The 25,406-nt window shown below is 39.6% G+C and overlaps 2 protein-coding genes across 4 annotated transcripts; both read left to right on the plus strand.

The window, feature by feature from the left end:
* Positions 1–4,926: 4,926 nt before the first annotated feature.
* On the plus strand, positions 4,927–7,168 carry LOC104426863 (GDSL esterase/lipase At4g28780). The gene is made up of 5 exons (XM_010040034.3): positions 4,927–5,259; positions 5,348–5,475; positions 5,689–5,931; positions 6,029–6,284; positions 6,634–7,168. The coding sequence occupies exons 1-5, from the start codon at positions 4,995–4,997 to the stop codon at positions 6,864–6,866; spliced, it is 1,125 nt and encodes a 374-aa protein (XP_010038336.1). The 5' UTR covers positions 4,927–4,994; the 3' UTR covers positions 6,867–7,168.
* Positions 7,169–7,463: 295 nt separating this feature from the next.
* On the plus strand, positions 7,464–25,205 carry LOC104426864 (CLIP-associated protein). 3 transcript variants are annotated; one of them, XM_010040036.3, is made up of 21 exons: positions 7,464–8,039; positions 8,715–8,870; positions 8,967–9,029; positions 10,399–10,467; positions 10,675–10,840; positions 12,214–12,375; positions 13,123–13,220; positions 14,722–14,796; positions 15,667–15,735; positions 15,813–15,898; positions 16,163–16,280; positions 18,708–18,806; positions 18,891–19,248; positions 19,369–21,143; positions 21,223–21,324; positions 22,027–22,131; positions 22,256–22,330; positions 22,410–22,478; positions 22,782–22,850; positions 23,491–23,592; positions 24,682–25,205. In XM_010040036.3, the coding sequence occupies exons 1-21, from the start codon at positions 7,707–7,709 to the stop codon at positions 24,838–24,840; spliced, it is 4,308 nt and encodes a 1,435-aa protein (XP_010038338.2). In that variant the 5' UTR covers positions 7,464–7,706; the 3' UTR covers positions 24,841–25,205. The 3 variants fall into 3 exon arrangements, with proteins under 3 accessions (XP_010038338.2, XP_018720728.2, XP_010038339.2); XM_018865183.2 differs by having other exon boundaries at positions 22,259–22,330; XM_010040037.3 differs by having other exon boundaries at positions 18,891–19,113.
* Positions 25,206–25,406: the final 201 nt, after the last annotated feature.

Raw genomic sequence — 25,406 nt, forward strand, 5'->3', positions numbered from 1 at the left:
GATTGATAAAACCATCCGTGTGGCTGACTTAATATTATATAAAATCTCAAATCAATATTTTTATAATAAATTCATCTTAATTAATTCTTGACAAAAAAAAACTTGAAATTAAATTGATTTCAAATTAATTTATTAACTACTGAATACTCTAGATTGGTACATTTATAATAAATTTACATTTTTATTAATTTTCGTTAAATTAAATTAATATCACGAAAATCGCAAATTAATACAGATTTATTAACTGTCACATATTATTCAATTTAGTAATTTAACGGAAACTAAATAAAGATAAATTTATTACAGATGTACCGATTTTGAGTTTTTCATAGTATTAACCCTAAATCAAATTTGGATATTCATGTGTAAAGCTATACACCACATACCTGATTACGCGAAAAGTGAGAGTGTTTAGACTTTCCATTTTTATGTACTTTAAGCCTCAATAGATACTTCACATGTCTCTCGAGTTGCTCTCATCGATTCTTTAAGGCTTATTCTTCGTTCACCGCCTATTGAAATAAAGGCCTTCTTTGTTCTTTGCTTCTCTTAACACATTTTTGAGTGGAGTGCAAATGTGACAACAATCCAATAATCTTGTCAATTAAATTTGTTTTTTAATGCTTCAATTGTGAATGACTTGGGACGTACTCTTTCTAAGGACAATGGAAATCATAATCGTGAGAAGTTTGACTAAATAGTGAACACCGATTTTTAATCAATTGGGTGAGTCTAGACCAAGAGATCAAGCTTATGTGTTGTTCAAGCGCGCCAATCACTTAAAATTTGTGAGGAATTTTATGATTGGACCGAGTTTATGGTAAAGATAGGCAGTTTGTACTTTCCCTCGTAAGAGCATTGCCCAAACTCACTTATTTATCTCTTAATTCCTGAGTCGTGTAATAATATCCTTTAGGATTGTTACGCAAGCTCATTCCTTCTCTTGACATGTTCACCACTAGAAATGCAAGAAATTAGACAAGAGTTTGTTCACAAAAAAATGAATTATTTTAATTTAAAAGTGATCAATCGAATCACTTACAAAGATGAAAGAATGAATGACAAAAAAATATTTTTACTGCCCATGAAATTATTTAAATATTGATTATTATCGATAAAAATATATTATTCATTATTTTAAGGAATATAAGTGATTATTTTTTGAATTTGTTAAAAATTATTCATTTTTCATGAAATTAACGTATTTTTATTCAAATATAATATCCTTCTAGTTTGTTTTGATTTCGAACTATAATTTATGCTAAAAAAACCACAAAATCCCTATGTTTTCCAGCTAATCCCATCCACGTGACGTGGAGGCCCACTACGTTAAATAAAACTAAATATTGATGGCTTGCTCATGACATTTTCCTAAACGTGTCTTCGACGTGCAATTTGGCCCACGAGATGAATTTGTCACGACAACGACTTTGAATTTTTTGTTCAACAATTAACTTTATATTTTTTTTACACAAACTATAATTTTTGTTTACGCATCCCCTCGTCGATACGAGTGATAAGCCGCTTGCTAAAAACTAAACTATCCATATCAACCACGAAAGACGTGAGATGCATACAATAAAAAATTACGTAGCTTGTGTGTTTAATGGTGTTTTGGTGTTATTATGACAACCTAATTTGACCTGTCAAAATAGATCAGAAACTTATATAACTAAATTATTATATAAGTAGTCATATTCAATAAATATATTTAGAATGGTAAAACTCAAAATGAAATGGGTATTAAGGGGGTGTTTGGTTGGGCGTTCCCACTGGAACTGCGCCCAAAGTCTCTTGGGAGAAATTTTGGGTGTTTGGCAAGGGGCTTTTGAATGCCCATTTGCGAAATGAGGGCATTTCGCATGCTCAAAGCCCAATGCTGGGTAGGGCAACTTTGAGCATTCAGCATTCTCCCAATGCAAGCTCACTGTTCACGCTTCTTCCCCATGACTTCTTCGAGTTCTCCATTGCCACCTTCGTTGTCAACGCCGCCTTCGCCTTCATCATCGACGCAGCCTTCGCCTCCGCTGTCGACGCCTTCCTCTTCTGCGACAGATCCATCCTCTTCGATGAGCGCGAGCAGCATTGGTCGACTCCTTCGGCTCGTGAGAACCAAGACTCAAGCTACTAGATCTGGCCGTCCGAAGGCCAGATCTAGCGGTCCGGAGGCCAAACCGACTGTCCGATGACGAGATCTGGCCTTCCGACGGCGAGATTTGGCCTTCCGACGGCCAGATCTGGCCTTCACCCCCCCGACCAACTCGACGGCCCTCCCGCCCTGCCGTTCTGGGACACCCCCGACTTTGAGTTCTCCACCGGCCCCGCCGCCACCTCCGCCTCCGCCTCCATCGTCGACGCCTTCCTCTTCTCCATCCCCCTCCGACTCCTTCGGCTCGCACGAATCAGGCCGTCTAGAGGCTAGATCTAGTCGTCCGGCGGCCAGATCTGGCCTTTGCGACCATAGACGATAGCGTGCATCTACGGTCTGGAGGCCAAATCGGGTCGTCGATCGGCCAGATCTGACCGTCTAGCATCACCGGTCGCCGGATTTTATTTTCAGATTTAAAAAAAAAGAATTAAAAGCAAAAGCCCATTTGTAATAAGTTTTGCCAAACGGTATTTTTATACAAATCACTTTCCAATACGTAATTTGCCAAACGCCCGAATATTCCCGAAAACCCCTTTACCCTAAAGATATTTGCATTTGGCCAAGGGCATTTCCCCAAAACCGAACCAAACGGGCCCTAAATAGGTTTGTGAGTTACTTAAACTCAATTCACCTTATATAACTCTTTCGTCCTTAATCTTGAGCTTACCCACTCCATGTTTTTATATCAATTTGGGTATGAATTTTTCATAATTTGGTTAAATAAGGAAAGGTTTTAGTAATATGAGTTGGAACGGGTATGAGTTACTTTATTTTTATTACATGGAAATGGGTTAAAACGGATTAGGTCAAACTATTTTTGACCAACCTCGACTTGCTTGTTTGATGGGGTCCAAGCCTAATTAATGATAAAGCAGAGTTAGGACGCTGATGGTTAGGTCTTCCCTTTACAAGTCTCCTTTTCCTTTTCCTCATTGTCTGCCCTTGATTGACTTTTAAACTAGTAAGGGAGGCGCATTTAAAGATTATAATCTGCTCCTCCTTGCGGTGGGGCATTGTGGTTTATAGCTGTGAGACACGACAACTTTTGCTGAGTTTATTTAAATCAAAGGTTGATGGAATTTATGATTTACTTAGTCTTTGCATATTGTCTTTTGTTTTCTCCGTCGAGGTCCGTACCAGAACTATTAAGCCGACTCTTTCAAATGCGCTATATATTAAAAAAAAAAATTGCACTATATATTGGATTTTTAAAAAAAATAAGAATTCTTAGAAAAGTTGCATTCAATGCATTAGGAAAAATTGTACGGATACCGATTTAATCCTTAATTTTCTAACTTTATCAATTCAATCCTAAACTTTTACACTAAATCCTAATATAGTTAGTTCGATTAATTTTTGACGGAAATTATTAACGTAACAGTGTAGCACATAAGACAAGCAACGATTAATAGACCAAACTATTATGTCAACAATTTCCGAATAATATTTGAGCTGAATAGCTGAATTAGAATTTTGTAAAAAATTTAAGATTAAATTGATGGGTACCTTTTTCCGGTGCAAAGTGTAGATGGGCCTCTTCAGACAAGTTTCAGGTAGCCTTTTTGACTCGTCTCTTTACATACGGAACTCAGCCTTTTTGACTCTTTGTCTCTTTACATACGGAACTCCATTAAATGTCATGCCAACCGCTCCCAACAAGCGAAGACTTCGAGCGCCCGGGGGTTTGGTTGTTGTGGGGGGTGGGGTGTGGGCGGGGCGGTGGTGGCGGGTTGTGGGCCTTCCCTTTTGCCCCTTCTACTTCCAGGTCGCGTTTGGAAAATGTGAGAATAGGAAGGGAAAGGGGAGGTAAATGTGATCAAAATGCCAAAAGAGTAACTAATTTTCTCTTCTCTCCCTTCTCAATTGTCATAGCATGAATAAAATTTTTCAATCCTCTTCCCGTGAACATTACGAAATTTCTTCAAATTTCCACTTTCACTCCCTCCGTTATTTTTATTTTTTTGGTAAGGGTAAGAGATATATTAGCTATTGCAAAACGCTATACAACTGTACAGCAAAGGGACCTCGGCACTAGCTTGCACTCAGAGAGAAAGTCGCAATGAGTGAAGGGGTGCCAGGGGGAATGAAGTTCCACTTTATTTGCAACTCTAGTTTAAGCGAAGTTTCACTTGGTGCGTTCAATGAGAGCGTTGTTAGGATTTAGCGGATAATCACAAAAAACTGAAGAGCAAAAGCGAGAAAAGAGAATTTGAGACATAATATTTTATCATGGTTCACCCTTAAATTATAACTATGTTTAGCAAATAAAACATCTATAGTTAGCATAACTGTACATCTTCGATACATTCCTCAATCACGAAAGAGAGATATTATATACATCTAGTAGATATTTATGATGAGGCACAAACTACAAATAAAAAATTGACTTTGAAAAAGTCATCTGGTGGCTCAGAGAGAAGCGCCCCGTGACCCTTGCCCACTCATTGAGGAGTGAGACCCTCGAGGGAAGTACGAGTCACACCGCCAACAGGTGGAAGATGATTTTTAGGTTAAGATTCTACTTTTACTAAGTTTCTTGAAAGGTAATGGGGGGCAAGAATGAACCATTATGCACCGAACATGGATTAAAATTCATCTCTTGGTATTCGAAGCTCAAATGTATTAGGTCTAGATAAGGCTGTTTTGGTATAACGGAAGAGATCATTTATGACGCGCAACCAATAATAACGCGTCGATCCCTTCGAAAGAAAAATATCCTAAGTACGATACCCTAATAAATTCCTTATATAAACCATCCCGTTGCATCCCACCACACTCGCACAGAGTAGAAAGGCCAAGGCTACCCCAGCAAAAGAGGAGACTGTCTGTCTATACCTCTGCAAACATGTCTGAAGTAGCCTGCATTGGTACTTCCAGTTCCAGGGCTCTGATGATCACACTCCTGGCGGCGGTCCTCCTGTCAGTCGCTGCCCCTGGAGCCGAGGCGGCTCGTGCATTCCTCGTGTTTGGGGACTCGCTTGTCGACAGCGGCAACAACAACTACTTGGCCACCACTGCACGCGCTGACAATCCCCCGAACGGCATCGACTACCCTACCCACAGGGCCACCGGGCGGTTCTCGAATGGCCTGAACCTCGCGGACATTATAAGTACGTCGCCCTTTTCCGGTCTTATCATGCATTATTCAGCTGATTAGCGTTCGCGTCTTTTGCTCACTAATTTGACATTGGTATATAGGTGAGAAACTCGGAGCAGAAGCCACGTTGCCATACCTAAGCCCTCAACTGACCGGACAAAAGCTGCTTGTCGGCGCCAATTTCGCTTCGGCCGGGATCGGAATCCTCAACGACACTGGAATTCAATTCGTACGTCCATCGGCTTAAATCGCATCACTAGCACATTTCCTTCTTGATATATCATCGCATCAGATGCACGGTCGACATAAATAATTCGATTAAGCGAAGGCCGTCGAAAGCGGATAATTCATGCAAAAGAGAAATCACGTTTGCTGATACAATACAAGCTTTTGTATCGTCTTGACACGAAATTTGACTGAGTAAATTCCCATGTTTGCGCAGCTCAACATCATAAGGATCTTCAGGCAACTGCAATTGTTTCAGCAGTACCAGCAGAGGTTGGGCGCCCTCATTGGCCCGGCTGCGGCGAAGCAGCGAGTGAACCAAGCCCTTGTCCTCATTGTCCTCGGCGGCAATGACTGGGTCAATAACTACTTCTTGACACCCGTATCCGCGAGATCGCGCCAATTTACCATCCCACAGTATTCTCAGTATCTCGTTTCTGAGTACAAGAAAATTCTCAGGGTAATTTTTCACATATTCGACATCCTCTTGTACTGTACAGCTCTGTATCTCATCTGCTTGAGTTGTGATGCAAAACTGGGATTGTTGAACATTGCAGAGGCTTTACGACCTTGGGGCTCGGAGGGTTCTGGTCACTGGCACGGGGCCGTTGGGCTGCGTCCCGGCCGAGTTAGCCATGAGGGGGAGCAGGAACGGGGAATGCGCCCCCCGGCTGCAGGAGGCGGCCAGGATATTCAACCCGGAGCTTGCCCAGATGCTTAAGCAGCTCAACAGCGAGATCGGCTCCGAAGTGTTCATCTCCGCCAATGCCTTCAAAATGAACATGGACTTCATCAGCGATCCCGGCAGATATGGTTCGATCTCCACATGATTTCATACGTTAGTAATGATTAGGCAATGGAGAGTTCAGTAAATTTGCTAAGCACTGGGATTCTTGTCACAATACCCATTCTTAAATATTGAACCGGGACATTTGTCATGGGCTTGGGCTTGGGCTGGGGCTTGGCCCAACCAAAGAATCATGGTTTTCACTATTGCCAGAGTAGTACTAATGTCATGAACTTTGGACATCATTTTCGCTAGGCCAATCTAGAGAATTTTTCTCATGATTCCTCACGAATCATCAAAAATCTCTTGCTCCTTATTTTCTGTTCCATCTCTAATGAGATTTTAGAATCTTCTGACTTAATTTTTGTCGACCAGGTTTCAAGACCTCGAAAATAGCATGCTGCGGACTGGGCCCCTATAACGGGTTGGGGACATGCAACGCAGCGGCGAACTTGTGCCGTGATCGGAAGGCATACGTGTTCTGGGATCCATTCCACCCGACGGAGCGTGCGAATCGGATCATAGTTGACCAAATCTTCAAGGGGACAACTGAGTACATGAACCCAATGAACCTTAGCACCATCATGGCCATGGATTCTCGCACTTGATGGCGACAGCTCTCCCCGGATCTTGGATCTTTGTTCGACCCGATTAGCTTATTCTTCTCGTGATTGTGGAAGTCCAATATGCAAGAAGGTCTAGTTCTCTAGTGTGTGCCCTTTTCCATTTAGCTTTGTTTTCTTCTTGTTCTTTGTTCGGGTTGGGAATGAGTTGAAGTGTACCTTAAATGCGGCCGAGCTTTGCTTCCTCGAATAACGCCGCATCGTCCATCGTGCTCCTCTAGCTTATGTATGCCAACTTGTTTAAATAGAATTTTGAGAAAAATCGCGATCGAGCAAATATACTTTTATTGTATCTATTGATTTTAATCTAGCAGTATAGTTTAAAGATCATATTAGACATGATATCAAGGAGAATGGTACGAGTCATATCAAGAAAGAAAGAAGATGCGCGCTTTGTATAATCGGATATAAATATAACCACGGAGAAAATACCTAAAATTTTCGACGTTTCTTAACTGGTGTGGGCATCAAGTGGCAAACGCAGTGGCACGAGTCGTAAATTCGAGCGATTGCGAGTGGCAATTATCTCAACCACTCCCCCAACCAACGACGCTCGCCTTCATCTCTCCCGTCACTCCAAGCTTCTCTCGCTTGCCCGCTCGCTCTCACTGAGTTTTAGCGGCACTCTACCGCTACCATTCTCTCTCTCTCTCTCTAAATTCCCCATTATCGTCTTCCGAGAGCTCGACGCTCAATCGCATCGTCCTCGCTCGAGTCGCATTGCCCGCCTCCTCCTCCGGCTCCAACCTTCGGCCGGCGCAGATCTAACCTCCCGGCCGCCGCCAGATCCGAGCCGCGGCTTCGATCGCCGTCGTTGATTTCCCGATGGAGGAGGCCCTGGAGCTCGCCCGCGCCAAGGACACGAAGGAGCGGATGGCCGGGGTGGAGCGCCTCCACCAGCTCCTGGAGGCCTCCCGCAAGGGCCTCTCCGCCGCGGAGGCCACGTCGCTGGTGGACTGCTGCTTGGATCTCCTCAGGGACAACAACTTCAGGGTCTCCCAGGGCGCGCTCCAGGCCCTGGCGTCCGCCGCGGTGCTCTCCGGCGAGCACCTGAAGCTGCATTTCAATGCGCTCGTCCCCGCGGTGGTCGAGCGGCTCGGCGACGGCAAACAGCCGGTCAGGGACGCTGCTAGGCGGCTCCTGCTCACTCTGATGGAGGTAATTGGAGCGAATGCACGATCGCATGTACTTATGCGTGGTGCATTGCGTCGGTTCTGCGTCGGTTCATGTAGTTTTGGTTTCAAATGAGCGAGCGTTTGGCGTATTGGTTGTTGAGATACTAAAGAGGTGTTAATTGGACTGATACTCTCCTCTACCCCTGATTGGTTGGTGGATGTTTCGGTTTCGTTCAAATTCTGTTGCTGGCTGTCCTAGACTGAGTGAACAGAAAGATGAAAGAGGCACTAGTGTTGAGGGGTTATCCAACGCTACGCGACCTTGCGTTGGTTAATATAGTGGTTTCTGGCTGTTCTAGTGCAAGGAAACCGTGTCGTTTTTTTTTCAAACTGACCCTGAGAACTAAGGAGAAACAAATAGAAAGGAAAAGAGAAAATGAAAATCAGCTTAGCAACTCTATCTCGGAATTGGTCTTTTGTTACCTTTATCTGAGGTGAAAAGTTTCTCCTTTGGCAACTTGCACACTAGCAGTCCAAAAATAAAACAGGCAACTACAATACTTAAGAAACACCATTGCCATGACATACGTATCTTTTGTACTCATTGGGTACCTGTAGATTTCTCCAGGAATGGATTCATGATAGTTGAGGTTCTTGTTTTAGCATGCACAAACTGAACAAGAAAAGGAGCTTTGAATTGACATGTTGAGTTGTCCAGGTCTCTTCTCCCACGATCATTGTCGAAAGAGCAGGTTCTTATGCCTGGACGCACAAAAGTTGGAGGATTAGAGAAGAGTTTGCCCGAACTGTAACTTCTGCTATCAGCCTTTTTGCATCTACCGAGCTTCCCCTTCAGCGGGCAATTCTTCCTCCTGTATGATCTGACTTATCTGGATGGCAACACTGCTCTTCAGCTTTTCCGTTTTCTCTTTGCTAAAGTGGGATTTAATTGACTCTTTTAAATCACCAGATATTACAAATGTTGAATGACTCAAATCATGGTGTTAGAGAAGCAGCTATTTTGTGCGTTGAGGTCAGTGAAGTTCTTCAAATTACTTCGCAATACTATTTATTGTTAATTTGATTGTGATGCTATACTATATAAAAGTGGCAACCTTTCTTTCAAACGTTTGTCTGGTTTTGCCCTTGGACTAAGTCAGTTGGGAGTTGAACCCTCTCTCAGTCTATTTACTTTAAAAACTGTTTATAGTCATATCTGGTTCTAGAACAGGTTAAGCTTGAACTGTTAATTGAATTAATAGTTTCATCAATATTAGAAAATGACTGCTGTAGGATGCAGGTGAGGGAACTCATTGTGAAAGTAAAGCCATTATTTTCAATTGAAGCAATGACTTATGATTGATGGATTTTACATGTTACATTACATGCTAACTGTTTTCTTTTATGCAATTTCTCCTTAACCTTGACCATCTTGCTACTTTGGTCATTGATAGATTGTTGTTGTATTGGATATTCTATATGCTATTGACTCAGGTCACTCATGTGGCATTGCCATTCACGAACTCCTTCCAATTTATGCATGTGAGCTATTGGGGTCTTTTAATGGGACAATCTTAGAAAGATGATAACAGGTAGACTAGTGAAGCACTTTGGGCCTTTCAAAGAGAAGATTCCTCAAAGATGGTAAAAAATGGTGGAAAGGATTGTTTGACAAAAGAGAGTTCAATCATTAACTTGGCTTTTGCATCTTTAGGTATTTTAGTCTATATAAGTTTTAGGTTTAGCTGTGAGCTTGAGATAGTTTTTGTGCAATGGAAGAATTAATGGTGATATAATTGAAGGCCCCCTCCCCCTCTCTTGAAATGCTCTATGGTCTCAGTCAGGCGCCATGATGGTCTTGTTATGATGTATATGGATTGATTTACCTTTTATTTACTTCTCTTGTTTCTTCTCTCTCTCTCTCTCTCTCTCTCTCTCTCTCTCTCTCTCTCTAATCTCATGATGATCTTCTTTCTTGTCAAACATGTGCAGAACATTTGATGTCATAAAAATTGTTCTTTTGCCCTGTGAATTTCTAATGTTCTTCACAATGTCGTAGCCAGTACATTGATCAGCAGTAATGGCTCACTTAAGTGATGTAGTGTCTTCTCTTCTCAACTTGTCTTTGAAAGCAGAACTCAAAACAATTTTGAGGTGTTCATGTCCATATGGTCTTAGTGTCCCAATGATCGATCTAATTGATCCAATTAAAGTGACTGATCTTTGCTTAGGTTTGGTTATTGTAGTAGATTTGATTGATTAGATTTAAATAACTGGGAATAACAGATAATATTCTTATGATTTTGTGTTGAACTTTTTGATTCTCAGTGTACTTAATCTCCCTGGTTCATCTAATTATAGCTTCAAATCTTCATTAGATTAATTTAGTAGTTTACTTGCAGGAGATGTATGCTCAAGCGGGTGATCAATTTCGTGATGAACTTCAGCGACATTCTCTTCCTGTTTCCATGGTGAATATTCATTCAAAAACTGTCTTATTCACTAAAATTTCTTTTCTTGATTCTGTTCTTCAAAAACATTTGGCAATATTAGACTCCATTGTTGATGTCACATTATTTTGGTACATAGATTTCTTCTAAGATGTTTTGCCCACCACAAGAACTCTCTGCGGTGCCTTTTCTTTACTTCTTTCATTATAGAAAGACATGTGAATGCAGGTAAGAGATATCAATGCAAGACTAGAGAGAATTGAACCCCGAAACCGCTCTTCAGATGGACTTAGCAACAAGGTTGCTGCTGGAGAAACGAAGCCAGTGAGCATTAATCACAAAAGAAGCAGTCCAAGAGCAAAGAACTCCTCAAGGGGAGCTTCTCTCTTTGGAGGTTCGCATCATCACCTTCTAGGGAAAGACTTATAATGCTTTACTGATGGCACATGTCTCTTATAATACCAATTCGGGGAGAAAGTTGCACGTAAAAGAAGTTCACAAGATTGTATTGAAGAATCAGAAAGTGGAGTGAGAGCATCTTGCTGTATACATATACATATACATATATATATATATATATATATATATTTACTTAGAATAAAGGAAAACGAATGGAATGAAATTAGAGTTTTGGGAATATATGTGATGATAATATCCTTCAGATAACGTCACTTTGTGATATTGGCTCAACTAACTCATCACTTTCTCTTGATATTTGAGGGAAATGAGTCAAGTAGGCCCGACAACAAATTTTCCTCCTTTTCTTTTCCTTTCCTTTCTCATCTAGGAGAATGCTAAATCACTTTCCCCTTCTTTCCCTCATCTTCCATTCAAATATTTTATTTTTTCACATTTTTGTATGCATTTAATCTAATGCTCTTGGGAGGATTATGAATTTAATGGCACATTGGTTTGCATTTGACTTGAAACTGTGGACTTAACTGAAACTACTGTATTAGTAGAGGAATATCCGTTGTGATACCCTGAGAAGTGGTCCTGAGTATTCACTGTTGAGCAACTTCTATGCTGTGCGTTTGTCTAGGCCTTGGCATTGCATTTTAAAATATCTTTGCTTCCTCAATACTTATCAATTTGGTGATTTCTTTCAACACAAATTAGGAGTTCCTAAACTGGAGACAATGGCCCAAAAGAAATTAAAAGCTTTTTCCTTTCCTTTTTCGGGCTAGTCCTCAGACCTTGATGATAGTTGGGCATATGTGGTAGATGTTAGTCCCTTCTCTTGGCAACTTTGGTCTGTTATTTATTGAAAATTGATGCTATTAGGGTGGGGTGTGCTTTATTGCAGTATTAATTATAATAGTTTAGAACTATTGTGATATTAATGGCTATTTTTCATTTGTTTATTGGCATTTCTTCTTACCTAGTAACAACTGCCAACAGGTCACAGGCAGGATTAGTCTTTTAGCTTATGTTTTTGAGTTTATTATTATCAGTTTGTTGGCAGTTTCCTTTTCACTTCAAGCCATTGTCATTGGCGATGGTCATAGTAATGTGCAATTTTCTACTGTATTGAAGAATGAGCAACTTATTTACATTGCCATTTAAGGGAGCTTTCCTGGAATCAGTTGAATTACACATCATAGACATAGCTTTTAATATTGTGCATATACCTTTCCAGAGATTCAGTGTTCTTGCTAAGAAGAGAGCATTTCACATAGGGCTTCATCAAGAGTGCTCAAAGCATTCTTCTAGATGGTTGTATTGATGCCTTCACTAGCTCATTTTAGCCTCTCCTCTTAATTGCAGCTGAAGGTGATGTTACAGAGAAACCCATAGAACCAATAAAGATCTATTCGGAGAAAGAGCTAGTATTGGAATTTGAGAAGATTGCCTCTGCTCTTGTACCAGACAAAGACTGGTCTGTGCGCATTGCTGCCATGCAGCGAGTTGAAGGGCTTGTTTCTGGAGGTTATTTTCTGCCTAATTATCTGTTGTTAGCTTTACTAATGAACAGCATTTTCAATTTTTCACTTCTCAATGTTGTTTTGGTATTTGATGTCTTCATAATTGAGAAGGGCAACTTAGCGTTGTCTGGTCAAAGAAATGTATGAAGTACAATATTGCATTGAGCATGCCTTATGGTGCATGTGGATAATGCTCTCCAAAACTTTCTTTTCCCTGACAGTAGATTTCTGAGTCTCGTTGGCACTTTATCCCTTGCTAGGTGTGGCAATGGCAGCGTCCCCTTCCCCATTGTGACAATGGACATGAGTACTTTTTTAAAAACAGAGGTCTGCTCTCAGGGGGATGGCCCCTTGTGAAAGTGCATGTTTGGTGACACAAATCTAGGTCTTGAGCAGGAAAGCTGTACATACATATCACTTAACCATCAAGAACAGAGGCATTTATTTGTCTAAAATTTCATCATCGAAACATTTGGTTAGTAACGATGGTTCCATCTTCTAAATGTTCTATATGTGGCAAAATGCTGCATTGGATATGTTTTAGTCTCTTCCTTTTGTGATAAAGTGGATTTCTTTACCAATTAGTGTGCTTCATCCTGAGCTAAAAGCAACTTCAACAGCTTTCTTGTGCATTGACTTTTTTTCAAATGATAGTAGGTTCTGACAACTTTTGCTAGCCTGGGTATGCTTTATGGTTTGCCTGGATTTAGTTGTTTCTATCACTTGACTGTGTTATTGTCCCTTGCTACAGGTGCATCAGACTATCCATGTTTCAGGGGACTTCTGAAGCAATTTGTGGGCCCTCTCAGCACGCAGTTATCAGACCGAAGGTCTAGCATAGTTAAGCAGGTGTGCATGTGTATTTTCATATGTCCTATTGATGCCATCTAACTCTGAGATTTATATGCTAGGTCTTTAACCTAAATTTTGACCACCTTGTTGAGGGCATGAAACTATTTCCTGTGGCATAAATATATACATGGGCTACTTATATTTTCTTTCCAATCAAACTACATTGATGGGCATAAAACTATTGCCTGTAAGGTTGCTTATCATGCATACACATCCCACCATCTCTTGAACGAAGCAACAAAAGAAGCAAAAAAAAATAAAAATAAATTAATAATAGAAATATTTGAGGACCAGTATCAGAACCAGCGTTGAATCAGGCAATGCAAACAATCTCCATATTTTTTTTTTTTGGGCCTGGAACAATCTCCATATGTAAGAATCCAATTAAACGACCCCTAGTTCTCAGTGCATTGACCATGTATTACTTGAAAAACCAGTATTCTATTACACAATGCATGCACCATTTATTTTATAATCTTTCACAAGTCTGAGACCATTTTCCATTGTGCAGCCAAATGCGCAAAGATAGTAACAAGTAAGATTCATATAGCTGAATGTACATGAACTCAAGTCGACCTGAGCTCCTTTACTTTAATCTTTATTGCTTCATTTTGTTGCCTCCCTCTATGGAAAAATGCCTTAAAAAAGACAGAAAACCACATCCAAACATCCCAATCTGGCCACACTTTCCTCTTCATGCAACCCAAAAACACCACCAAAATCAAACAAAGTACCGTCTTGACATAAACTAACTTGCAAATCTTATCATCTGGAAGCGCTGATGTCACCAAGTCCAGCACTTTCTGCACGCAAGCTCCCTGCGAGTCAATTCTTATCAACTATTATCAGCCCTGCGAATTTCGCTCACCAGACACATGACAAACACAGGAGGTCAAAATTCGTTACCTGAATGTAGTTGTTCACGCTGACATAGTACCGATTGATGGTCTTCAACGAGTGACATGGTTGTGGGAGTACCATGACATTATACACCATCATGTTTTTACCTTCCAGGATAGCACCATTATTTTGCATGATGTTATCTTCAGCAAACTCTGCAAATCTGCCATCTCTCACCTTATTCCATGTGAAATTTCAGCATGGTAAATATTTATGAGATCTCTGCATATACAGCCCATGTGGCTTAATAGTTCCTTTGCAAGTGAATTACACTCTGGAGGATGTGTCAATGCATGCATTTGTCAACATACATGCATTTTAGGCAACATAAGCATGCCTATTCCTTGTTTCATATATCATTTTATCATCAAACCTCACAACGATGCCTTAAGGAAGATTTTTTTTTTTTTTTATAATTTATGTAGAACTTTAGTCTGTGCTTACTACACCTTTATGTTGTCAATCGCGGAGGTATGCTGTTAGGAGAATTGACTATAAATGTAGATGACTTAATGGTCTGTGCAGTTTTTATCTCTCTTTCATGCTAAACATGTGGACAGAGGTATAGACAAATAATATAATCTCCTTGTTTTTGAAGGCTTGCCATCTGTTATGCTTTCTATCTAAGGAACTCTTAGGAGATTTTGAGGCTTGTGCTGAGATTTTTATCCCGGTAATTTTGCTTCTCTTTGTTAGTCTTATTTTGACTTATTTGTATCTAGTATATAACTTAGAAAAGTGGGTAAAGTGGTGTTTTGTGGTTAAGCCACATGTCATGCACCCTCCAAAGCTCCATTCCACTATTGTTTACATTGATTTCTATGTAACAAATTAATTTCATTGCAATGATCTCTAACATTCGAAAGAAAATTCAATTGTTAAATTATGTATTTTGATATATGGACTTAATTAGTATATATCTCTTAATAATAGAGTTACATCTTTTTGGCAATTTGAATAATTATACACAAGAAGAGACATTGCTCAATTTTTCATATCACAACAGTATATTTATGACATATTAAGTGTACTTCCTTGATTTTACTGAATGAGAGCCACTCGAACTCTTTACATGTGATATTGATAATATAATTATTTACGCTTCTAATTGATGTTTATTTGTGCAGAATATACTATTAGAGCATAGTGGCTTCAAATGTAAAGTTAAAAAAGTAACTATTCTGATCTTTTCCTAAAATCAGTAAGCTATCTTCGAAAATATTTTTTAAAAAAATATAACAAAAATATTAATGACCTCTAAGATTTCAAAGTTTATCATTCATAAAGTTTGTATCTCTTGACTATCGGTTTGGTATTATTATATTTATTATCACCACTAAATAAACACTATTTTAATCATTGATGTATGGTTGGAAAATGTAGTCATCGAAATACATGTCATACAAATGCAATGTTGTTATTTACTTAAGGTGGTCATAGATAACAGCAAAAGAAAGATTAAACCAAAATATTTGAAGTCAAGCTGCTCATGAGACTTCCGGCTACTCTGTTAAATTTGATGGTTAACTTATATCTGGTGCAGGTTCTTTTTAAGTTAGTTGTGATTACTGTACTTGTGATTGCAGAGTCTGCAGATAACTGCATAAAAACGGTAAGTTTCCACGTGATGATATTATGTCCTCCCACTTGTGTTTCACTTTTTATATGGCATCTGAAACTTTCTTTCAGATGTTAACAAATTGCAAGGTTGCTCGGGTACTTCCTCGTATTACTGATTGTGCAAAAAATGACCGAAATGCAGTACTTCGCTCAAGGTACTTCAGCTTCTCCATGAAACATAAACATTCCTGTGAAGTTCTCTCTTTCTGTTTTGTACAAAACAAACAATTGACTCTACCAATCATAAGCTCAGAAACCTAATGATAAAAAATGAGTGGCAAAACAAGACAGAAAAGTTATCCTATAAGAGATTCGAGCAATTCTTTGCCTCCCCTGTCCTCCCCCCTCCCTGTCCTCTTGCGTTTCCCATATTTCTTCTTTTATTCTTTCCAATCACAATTCCTCGCTTTTAATGCCAGGTGCTGTGAATATGCATTGTTGATATTAGAACATTGGCCTGATGCACCAGAAATCCAGAGATCGGCCGATCTATATGAAGATCTTATAAGATGTTGTGTTGGCGATGCAATGAGCGAGGTATGCCCATTTGTACTTCTTTGAAGTTTCAATAATTTCATGATGGGGCTTGGATTTGATTTCTGGTCCACAGTTGCAATGCAAAGTGAATCATACTTCCTGGAGTAACCTAAGTACATCTGGAGATATTAGAGTGAGAAATGATGCTTTCTTCTGGGGACATGGTAGTATCTTCATCATTTTTGGAGACTTAGATTAGTTATTCAAAATTATAACTATTTGTCATAGTTCTTTGTCTGTTAATATTGAAGGCGAGAGATTTTTCATTTGGTTCAAGTAGGATCAAATGGAAGAGTTTTGTGAAGCTGTCTAGTCCTGTTTTGCTGTCCTGCAGATGAATGTGTTCAATGGCCATGTATATTTGGGTGGTAGGAGCAAACTAACATGGACTAAGTTTTTACACTCTAAAGGAGGAAAATTAAGTGGATGTTTTTGATTTTATTGGACCATACCAAGTACCATTCCTTTTTGAGGTCCTTTAATTCCTACTCTTGTCCTTTTAGGCCTCCATTCTTTTCGTAGTCCCTTTCCAATAAGAACATCATGCGATTGGTTTTAAGCATGACCAAACAACCTTGGGCAAGCTTTCTTATCTCAAAGAAAGAACTAGTTAGCATGAGATCATATGTTGAGGTTGAGTCCTTAATAGCCTCCTGTTCATTAAAATTAATCCTAAAAGCTTGAGCTTAATGACACTATTGTATTCCTCCATTCTTTGCCTAGATGACCAGATAAACGCTTTTCTATGGAACCCTTTTTTCTTTCTGGGATTCCTTGAAATTGGACCACTCCCCTAGATCTTCCTAGGATTTCTTTTGTAGCTGCTGATCTAGTCCTACTCGTGGGCATCCAACTAAAAGATTTCTTTCCATTACTTGGATTTTTTCAATCCTTTTGGCTTCAATAATAGCTCTCTGATTTATGTTTTATTTATGTTGATGCCTTTTGTTTCTGCATTATTTTTGAATATCATAACAACTCCTTGTGTTTGTCATGGTATTATTCCACTAGGGATAGAATCAATTTTGATTTTGCCATTGGAGTAGTAATTTCTAGGGTTAATTCCACTAAAAACCTCAAATTGGTAAACTAGTGCCGTATTTACCCCCAAACTATTTTTTTGTGTCGCAAAAACTCTTGAACTGGTACTTTGGTACCACATTTACCCCAAATTGGTGTAATCATGCCACATTGACTTAAAGTAATTCTTGGTCACGTTAAATTTCAAACTAGTTCAAATTGGTGTACCCATGTCACATTACTTTGAACTGGTGCACCCATGCCATAGTTACCCCCAAAAAAATCATAGATTATCACAATTTGGTGTAAACGTGACACGAGTATATTAGTTTGGGATGAATGTGACATGGGTGTACCAGTTTGGGATCTTTTGTGACACAAAATTAGTTTGGGGTAAATGTGACACGTGCACCAATTTAGAAATTTTTGTGATGCAAAAATTAGCTTGGGTAAATATGGCATGGGTGTGTACCAATTTGGGATTTTTGGTGATATTAGCCCTTATTTCTAAGTCCAAACATATCTTGGACGACACTTTCACATTGTCATATAGATTCCAGGCCCTTCACACTATTTTTTGGGCATTGGATTAGCTACCCTTGGTTATTTTGTGCTGCAGTTGCGCAAACTTAAAGTGCTGCTTTAGCCTATTTTTCTCTATATTTAAGTATCAAAAAGTGAGGAGAAACTCTTGTATTAGAAAATCTAGTGCAGGACCCATTTTATCTAAAGATTTAACATTCTTTACTCATTCTAGTGGATGTGTGGGTTCAATAGTCCTCCTTAAACCAAATTTGGGAAAGTTATATTTGACATAACACTATATGGACGGAGTTTTGATGAGTTATTGATAGATGACTTTCCCAAGTTGACCTCAGGAATTCTATTCTTGGTCAGAATTTTGGAGATTGAATCATTTATATAGCAAATTAAAAATTTGATACTTGCTATATGAGCTTGGATAGGTTGCTTATCAACCTCTTACTTAACAAGACAATGAGTCATGGTAAGGTTACCATCATTGGATCATCACTGCTGCCGGATGTCCTTTAGCCTAATCTTTTGTTGAAATTGCCTGAAAAAGTAGCAAGCAACATAACTTCTTACTCTGCGTTTCTCCTTATAACTAAGCTTAAGAGGATTTCTGTGTTGATAGCTTAAGCTATTTTTAACTGTGTCTATGATCTCATTAGTCCTTGTATGAATGTTAGTTTGGTGTGGGCACTCTTCGTAGAAAAAAGCTGTGCTGACATTGCTTTTGTTGTTATATAATAGTCCATCCTTGACATGGCTTTGGCTTTAAATTGTTATTTCAGCATTCATGTTTAGGTAGCATGTACTGCGGAAACAAATTGTGCTTTCTCTTAAAAGATGTGGGCAGAGTGCTTAATGTCTCAATTTGAACAGGTTCGATCAATTGCCAGGACGTGCTATAGAATGTTTTCAAGAACTTGGCCAGAGCGGTCTCGGCGCTTATTCTCGTCCTTTGATCCTGTCATTCAAAGGGTATGCATGCTTATTTAATATGAAACATATGCATTTTTATAAACTTATCAGTTTAGGTCCTTTATTGGTCTTCTTTTAATGCAGACCATTCATGAAGAGGATGGGGGCATACATAGAAGGCATGCTTCCCCATCTGTTCGTGATAGAAGTCTACAGATGCCATCTAATCCTCATACGTCTGCCCAAACAAATCTAGCAGGATATGGGCCCTCGGCAATTGTGGCGATGGATAGAACTGCAAGTTTACCATCCGGGACATCTCTCTCTTCTGGGTTGCTTCTGTCGCAAACCAAGTCCCTTAGTAAAGGTAGCGAACGTACTCTTGAAAGCGTGTTGCACTCAAGCAAGCAGAAGGTCACTGCCATTGAAAGCATGCTTAGAGGTCTGGATGTCTCTGAGAAGCATAATCCTTCTGCTCCTCGGTCATCTAGTTTAGATCTAGGTATCTACAAGGTTTCTTCATTACTTATTCTTGATAATTTCCACAATAAATTTTCCGCATAAAATTCCCTACTATTTACCATTTTTAAGTTGAAATTCTTCCTTGTTGCTCCTAGTGCAGGAGTTGACCCTCCATCCTCTCGCGATCCACCACTTCCGCCCGCTGTTCCTGCTTCCAATCATCTCACAACCTCTTTTCTTGGAGACCCCATTTCCTCAAGTACCACCAAAGGTAGTAGTCGTAATGGTGGCTTGAATTTGTCTGATATCATGACTCAAATTCAGGCTTCAAAGGACTCCACAAAATTATCATATCAAAGTGGCATTGCGAGTGAGCCTTTGTCAACAGTCTCCTCGTACTTGGCTAAGAGAGCTTCTGACAGAGTACATGAAAGAGTCTCCATTGAGGAAAAAAGGGATTCTAGAGAGGCTAGACGTATTACAAGTGCACACATTGATAGGCAATATCTAGACACGCCTTACCGAGATGGAGACTTTAAGGATTTGCAGAGCAGTTACATACCTAATTTCCAAAGGCCATTATCAAGAAAGCATGTGGGGGGTCGGACATCTGCAAACAGGAGGAGTTTCGATGATTTCCAGATACCAGTGGGGGAGATGGCCAATGTGGTGGATGGTCCAACTTCTCTAGTTGAAGCTCTAAGTGAGGGACTCAGTTCAAATTCTGACTGGTCAGCTCGCGTTGGGGCTTTTAATTATCTTCAGTCCTTGTTGCAACAAGGACCCAAAGGCATTCAAGAAGTTGTGCAGAATTTCGAGAAAGTCATGAAGTTGTTTTTCCAGCACTTGGATGATCCCCATCATAAAGTAGCACAGGCAGCTCTTTCCACTCTTGCAGAAGTCATTCCTGCTTGTCGAAAGCCCTTTGAAAGTTACATGGAGAGGATCCTCCCGCATGTTTTCTCGCGGCTGATTGACCCAAAGGAGTTAGTCAGGCAACCATGTTCGGCAACACTTGATGTTGTAAACAAGACTTATGGTGTAGATTCTCTATTACCTGCTCTGCTTCGATCACTAGATGAGCAGCGGTCGCCGAAGGCAAAGTTGGCTGTGATTGAATTTGCAATCGGCTCGTTTAACAAGCATGGTATAAATTCTGAAGGTACCGGTAACAGTGGTATATTGAAACTGTGGCTAGCTAAGTTGACTCCATTGGCCCATGATAAAAATACAAAGCTCAAAGAAGCAGCTATTAATTGCATCATATCCATTTACAACCATTATGACTCGACAGCATTGCTTAATTTTATGTCAAGTTTGTCAATTGAACAACAAAATTCCTTGAGACGGGCACTGAAGCAGTACACTCCTCGGATTGAAGTGGACTTAATGAACTTCTTACAAAACAAGAAAGAGCGACATCGGCCTAAATTGACTTATGATCCATCTGATACAGTTGGTTCATCCTCTGAAGAAGGTTATGTTAGCATGTCAAAGAAGAGTAGTTTGTTTGGAAGGTATTCTGCTGGTTCAGCAGACAACGACGGTGTCATGAAGTGGAGTTCTGGTCAAGAGTCGTCTATTGTTACTCCAAGTTTTCCTACAGCTTCCAAGGAAACACAGGATAACTTACATTTAGACTTTCCTAGTTCCAACACCAGGGAATCAAACTACATGGAGGAGTTAAGTGTCCAGAACACGGGCTATATGCCTGGTCCCGTGGATTACTTGGACCATAGTATGAACTCAGAAAATATGTCCACTCCACGTGTGCACATTGATGGTCTTATCAATTCGGAGCAAGTACCTTCTGGAGGCAATGTTCTAGGGAATGAAACTTCAGGGGATGCAGATATTAATCATCAAAAAGCTATTGGTTGGCAGAGCAACACACTATCTGACTCTGAACCTAGCATTCCCCAAATTCTTCACTTGGTGAGGCTTCTGTCAAATTTTATTTATTGGTTCTAGAATGAACAGTGTGATAATTTTGACACTATGTTGCCATCTTTAGATTGGCAATGGCAACGAAGATAATGCATTTTGTAATAAGCACAGAGGACTTCAACGGTTGGTCGAATTATCTGCATCTAATGACATATCTGTTTGGGCAAAGGTAATTGGCAACTTTTCAAATTTAAACTTTATCTTCTCTCTCGCCTATTTTGCGTACGTTCATCAATGTTGACCAAGCATTTGTCTCTTGCTTGTGTAAGTTGGACCTCCATAAATGCATCAAATAGGCAACTGCAGGCAGGAAAATAAGGATCAGAGAATATAAGAGCACGTGTCTGGACTCAGGCTTATGACCTGTCAGGAAACTTCAACTGCCTGCTTTTATGAGGAGCTGATTGTTTCTTCGACTAATTGAATAATTAAAATTTGTTGGAGGAAGATATGTGCTATTACCATTAAAAGTTGGATTTGTTGCTAATCAAATGGTTTGGTCATTGAGTAGTTATCTTAGTGTTCTTAAATGCTTCTCATGCTGTAAAGCACCAACTTGCTTAAAAGGGCGGATACATTTCATATGTTTGTTTGGGGAGGTAGGCTTTACCTTATTTCTTTTTGCTTTCTTCGGTGAAACTCAATAGCTACTATTTGCATTGCTGCCTAGCTTTTCTGGTCAAACCTTTGTGCAGCATGGTTAGATAACTAGCATTTCAGTGAATTATGTTTCTACTTAATGATTTTTACTTGGAACTTTTAGTTGAGCGCCTTGTCTGGATGTTGATCCCATATCTTCTTGCGCAGTCACACATTTATTGCTTTACTGTCTCTTGGACCATGGACTTATGTATAACTGATGTGTTTGCAGTACTTCAATCAAATATTGACAATTGTGCTTGAGGTGCTAGATGATCATGATCCCACAATTCGAGAACTTGCTCTGTCATTAATTATGGAAATGCTTAAAAACCAGGTCTGTTCTGGTTCCCTCTTGCACTTATGAAAGTGTGATTTGCCTGTTTATTATTTTATTTGACTCGTGCCTAGTCATTTCTTCTTTGACATGCTTGCTAATTTCCCTCTTATCATGCTTCTAGAAGGATATGATGGAAGATTCAGTTGAGATTGTAATAGAGAAGCTGCTTCATGTGACAAAAGATACTGTCCCCAAGGTAGGTTTGGTTTGCATTGTTGCTATCCTTTAGTTTTCAGTCTCAAGAGTATTTATATTTTTACTCTTCTTGTTCTTAGGTTTCAAATGATGGAGAGAACTGCTTGACAGTTGTTCTGTCTCAATATGACCCATTCAGATGTTTGAGTGTATGTGGGATTCTCTCTCTCTCTCTCTCTCTCTCTCTCTCTCTCTCTCTCTATATATATATATATATATATATATATATATCTCATGCACGCACGCTCGCGCTTGCACACTGTGGTGCATACTTACACTTATAGGCACACACAGAAAAGCACTTGCATGCAGCTGGTGTGCATGTGCACACATAAGCACTCAGAGTCTAATGAGGTTTATGCACTTTATCCTTGTGTTTATTCACACTGAGGATGTTGGTCTACGCTTTTGCTTCTCACTAGTAGGTGTAATAAATATGTGCAATTTTGCAGGTTGTCGTTCCATTGTTGGTTGCGGAAGATGAGAAAACTCTTGTTACTTGTATAAATTGTCTGACAAAGGTACTGACCTTGACTCTGATTTTTTTAATTCTTTGAAGGAGGCCTTTGCACCTTTGTGTTCTGTCAACGTTATCTAGGAAGGCTAGTTTTTTTTATCATATGCAGATGTAGTCAACAATGTGTTATTTAATAGAGAAAAATTTTCGGGTTAAATGTGTCACATGGGTACAAGTTTGGCATTTATGGGGTTACAAAAAAAAGTTTGGGGTAAATATATCACAATGGGCATAGTTCAGGGTTTTTATGGTTTTTTCCATATAATAAACACAGTATTACATAGTTGCTGACTGCCTGCACCTGATCTTTGTAAACAATATAAGAAAAGTGAGATTGAAAGTGATAATAAGTTCCCCCGCATGCTTCGTATGTTTCAATTTGGAAATTGCTATGCACATATGCCATTACGTTGTGAGTATCAAATTCTCACGAACAATCAATTTTTTAGAATGTGGTATTTGAATAGGATGCATGGTTCTAATGGTGACAGATGGTTTTTGTGGCATGGGTGGGGTAGAACTTTCCCCGTCCTGCCTAAAATTCTAGGAATTCGTTGATAGTTCGAATAGATTCGTATTCTGTAATTTGGTGTTATTTTCTCTGCACTATCATGCCTTTAATGGGCTGTTCTCCCTGTATTCAGCTTGTGGGCCGTCTTTCCCAAGAGGAATTGATGGCACAATTGCCTTCATTTTTGCCTGCTCTTTTTGAAGCATTTGGAAACCAAAGTGCAGATGTTCGGAAGGTATTGCTTATTCTTTCTATTGTTTATGTTAGTTTGGGCAGTAAAAATAAGTAACTGATCAACTAAGGAAAAGAAAAGAGAAAGACCTAGTTCTCGCGTGAGCAATTACCTTGAGAGTCCCTCTTCTATCTTCTGAAGAGAACCAACAGAGTTTTGCTAACTTAAACCATCAAAAGGCTCTTTTCTGCAGAAATTAGTGTGTTAATTCTGTGTACTTAAGTTTTCAGGACTTGGAGAATGCATTGCTACCATATCATTTGACATTCCCTTTTAAGCATGCTCCTACTCCATAATGGCACCACCTGCATTATGACTTTCTGGCACATCATTTGTCCCTGCAGATGTAGTGAACCCTTGTGCTGCATTGGAAGGCCATGTTGTTTTAATATATGAATTCCATGTGACCATCTCGTCTGATTACCTGAGTTTTACATACTCTTCATCTTTAGGGAGTGGAGCTAATGATGTTGTGGACTCGTTTTGTCTCTCTTTTAGGAGAGATGCCATTTTGTGTTCCCATAGTATTTCCTTGTTGGTCAACAATTATATGGATGATAAGTACATTCATGACAGTGATGAATCGTGTCCCTTGTTTGTAATTTTCCTGCCATATAAAAGGAAGCCAATATGGTAGGAATCTGCAGTGCTTGGGTGCCTAACAATAATTTGAGAGTTAGATGACAAGATGCTCTACAGTTCTCTTTACCATGAAGTGAGAATTAGATTGATGACTTTGTATACAACTGCTCATTGATAGGTCAATGTTGGTATAGAATTGTGGAAGCTGAATTGCAAAATTTACCTTATATAATACCTGAAATTATTAGAAATTATACTTTTGCCATCTTCCGTGGAGCTCTTGCTTCCCAGTTTGCAGATATGCTGGGGAAAATGAGTGATGCAGTTTGTTTATATTCGATCAGACACCTTAGGTCCTTTGTTTTTTGGCTGCTTTGGCTTCCTTCATAGAGTTTCCTAAAATAATCTGCTAATCAATACAATCACAATTAAATTTCACTTCTCATTTCGTTTGAGCAACTTGATAAATTCTTCTTCCTTAATAATTTTTTTTTTTTTTTGGTGGAATAGACGGTTGTTTTCTGTCTGGTGGACATCTATATCATGCTTGGCAAAGCATTCCTGCCTTACTTGGAAGGACTCAACAGCACACAATTGCGCTTGGTGACCATCTATGCTAATCGCATCTCTCAGGCCCGAACAGGCACTGCCATAGACATTAACCAATGAATGGAGCTGGTGTTTGTGAGAACAAACTGGGCCGCTATGGTGTCGTCGGCATGTAATGGTTAATCTGTTGTCTCTTTTTTGTATATCATGTGAATGCATTCATTGTAAAAAGTCGAGTTTTTCTTTCCCCTTCCCCCCATTTCAGTCTTTGTAATGTGTCTATCATGTGCTTGGCTTAATCCATCAGTCTCCCGCCTCCTGCGAGAAGTTGTGTAGTTAACACTCTGAGGATGATACCCTATTATATGCAACGGCAAAATATGTACAATGGCAAAATAGTTTTGGCTCGTGTCTGTTGTATGCCCGATCTCGTTGGCGATGTTACTCTATCAGTATCTAATTTTTTATGATACCTATTACGTCAATCGGCAGTTTAATGCCGTAGTGGAATGTTTTTTTTTGGTGTCTGCGATTGTTGCGGTGCTTCCTAACAGCTGACTGCGCAATTTTCCCTTTTTATTCTTTCCTGGCAAAACGGCTGTGATATGCTGTTACGAATTTCTTGGTTCTCTATTTGTTAGTGAAGACTTATCCCCTATTGAGAGATACTTTCTGGGCGATATTGC

Source organism: Eucalyptus grandis, chromosome 11, assembly GCF_016545825.1.
Source record: "Eucalyptus grandis isolate ANBG69807.140 chromosome 11, ASM1654582v1, whole genome shotgun sequence".
In the NCBI taxonomy this organism is placed as follows: domain Eukaryota; kingdom Viridiplantae; phylum Streptophyta; class Magnoliopsida; order Myrtales; family Myrtaceae; genus Eucalyptus; species Eucalyptus grandis.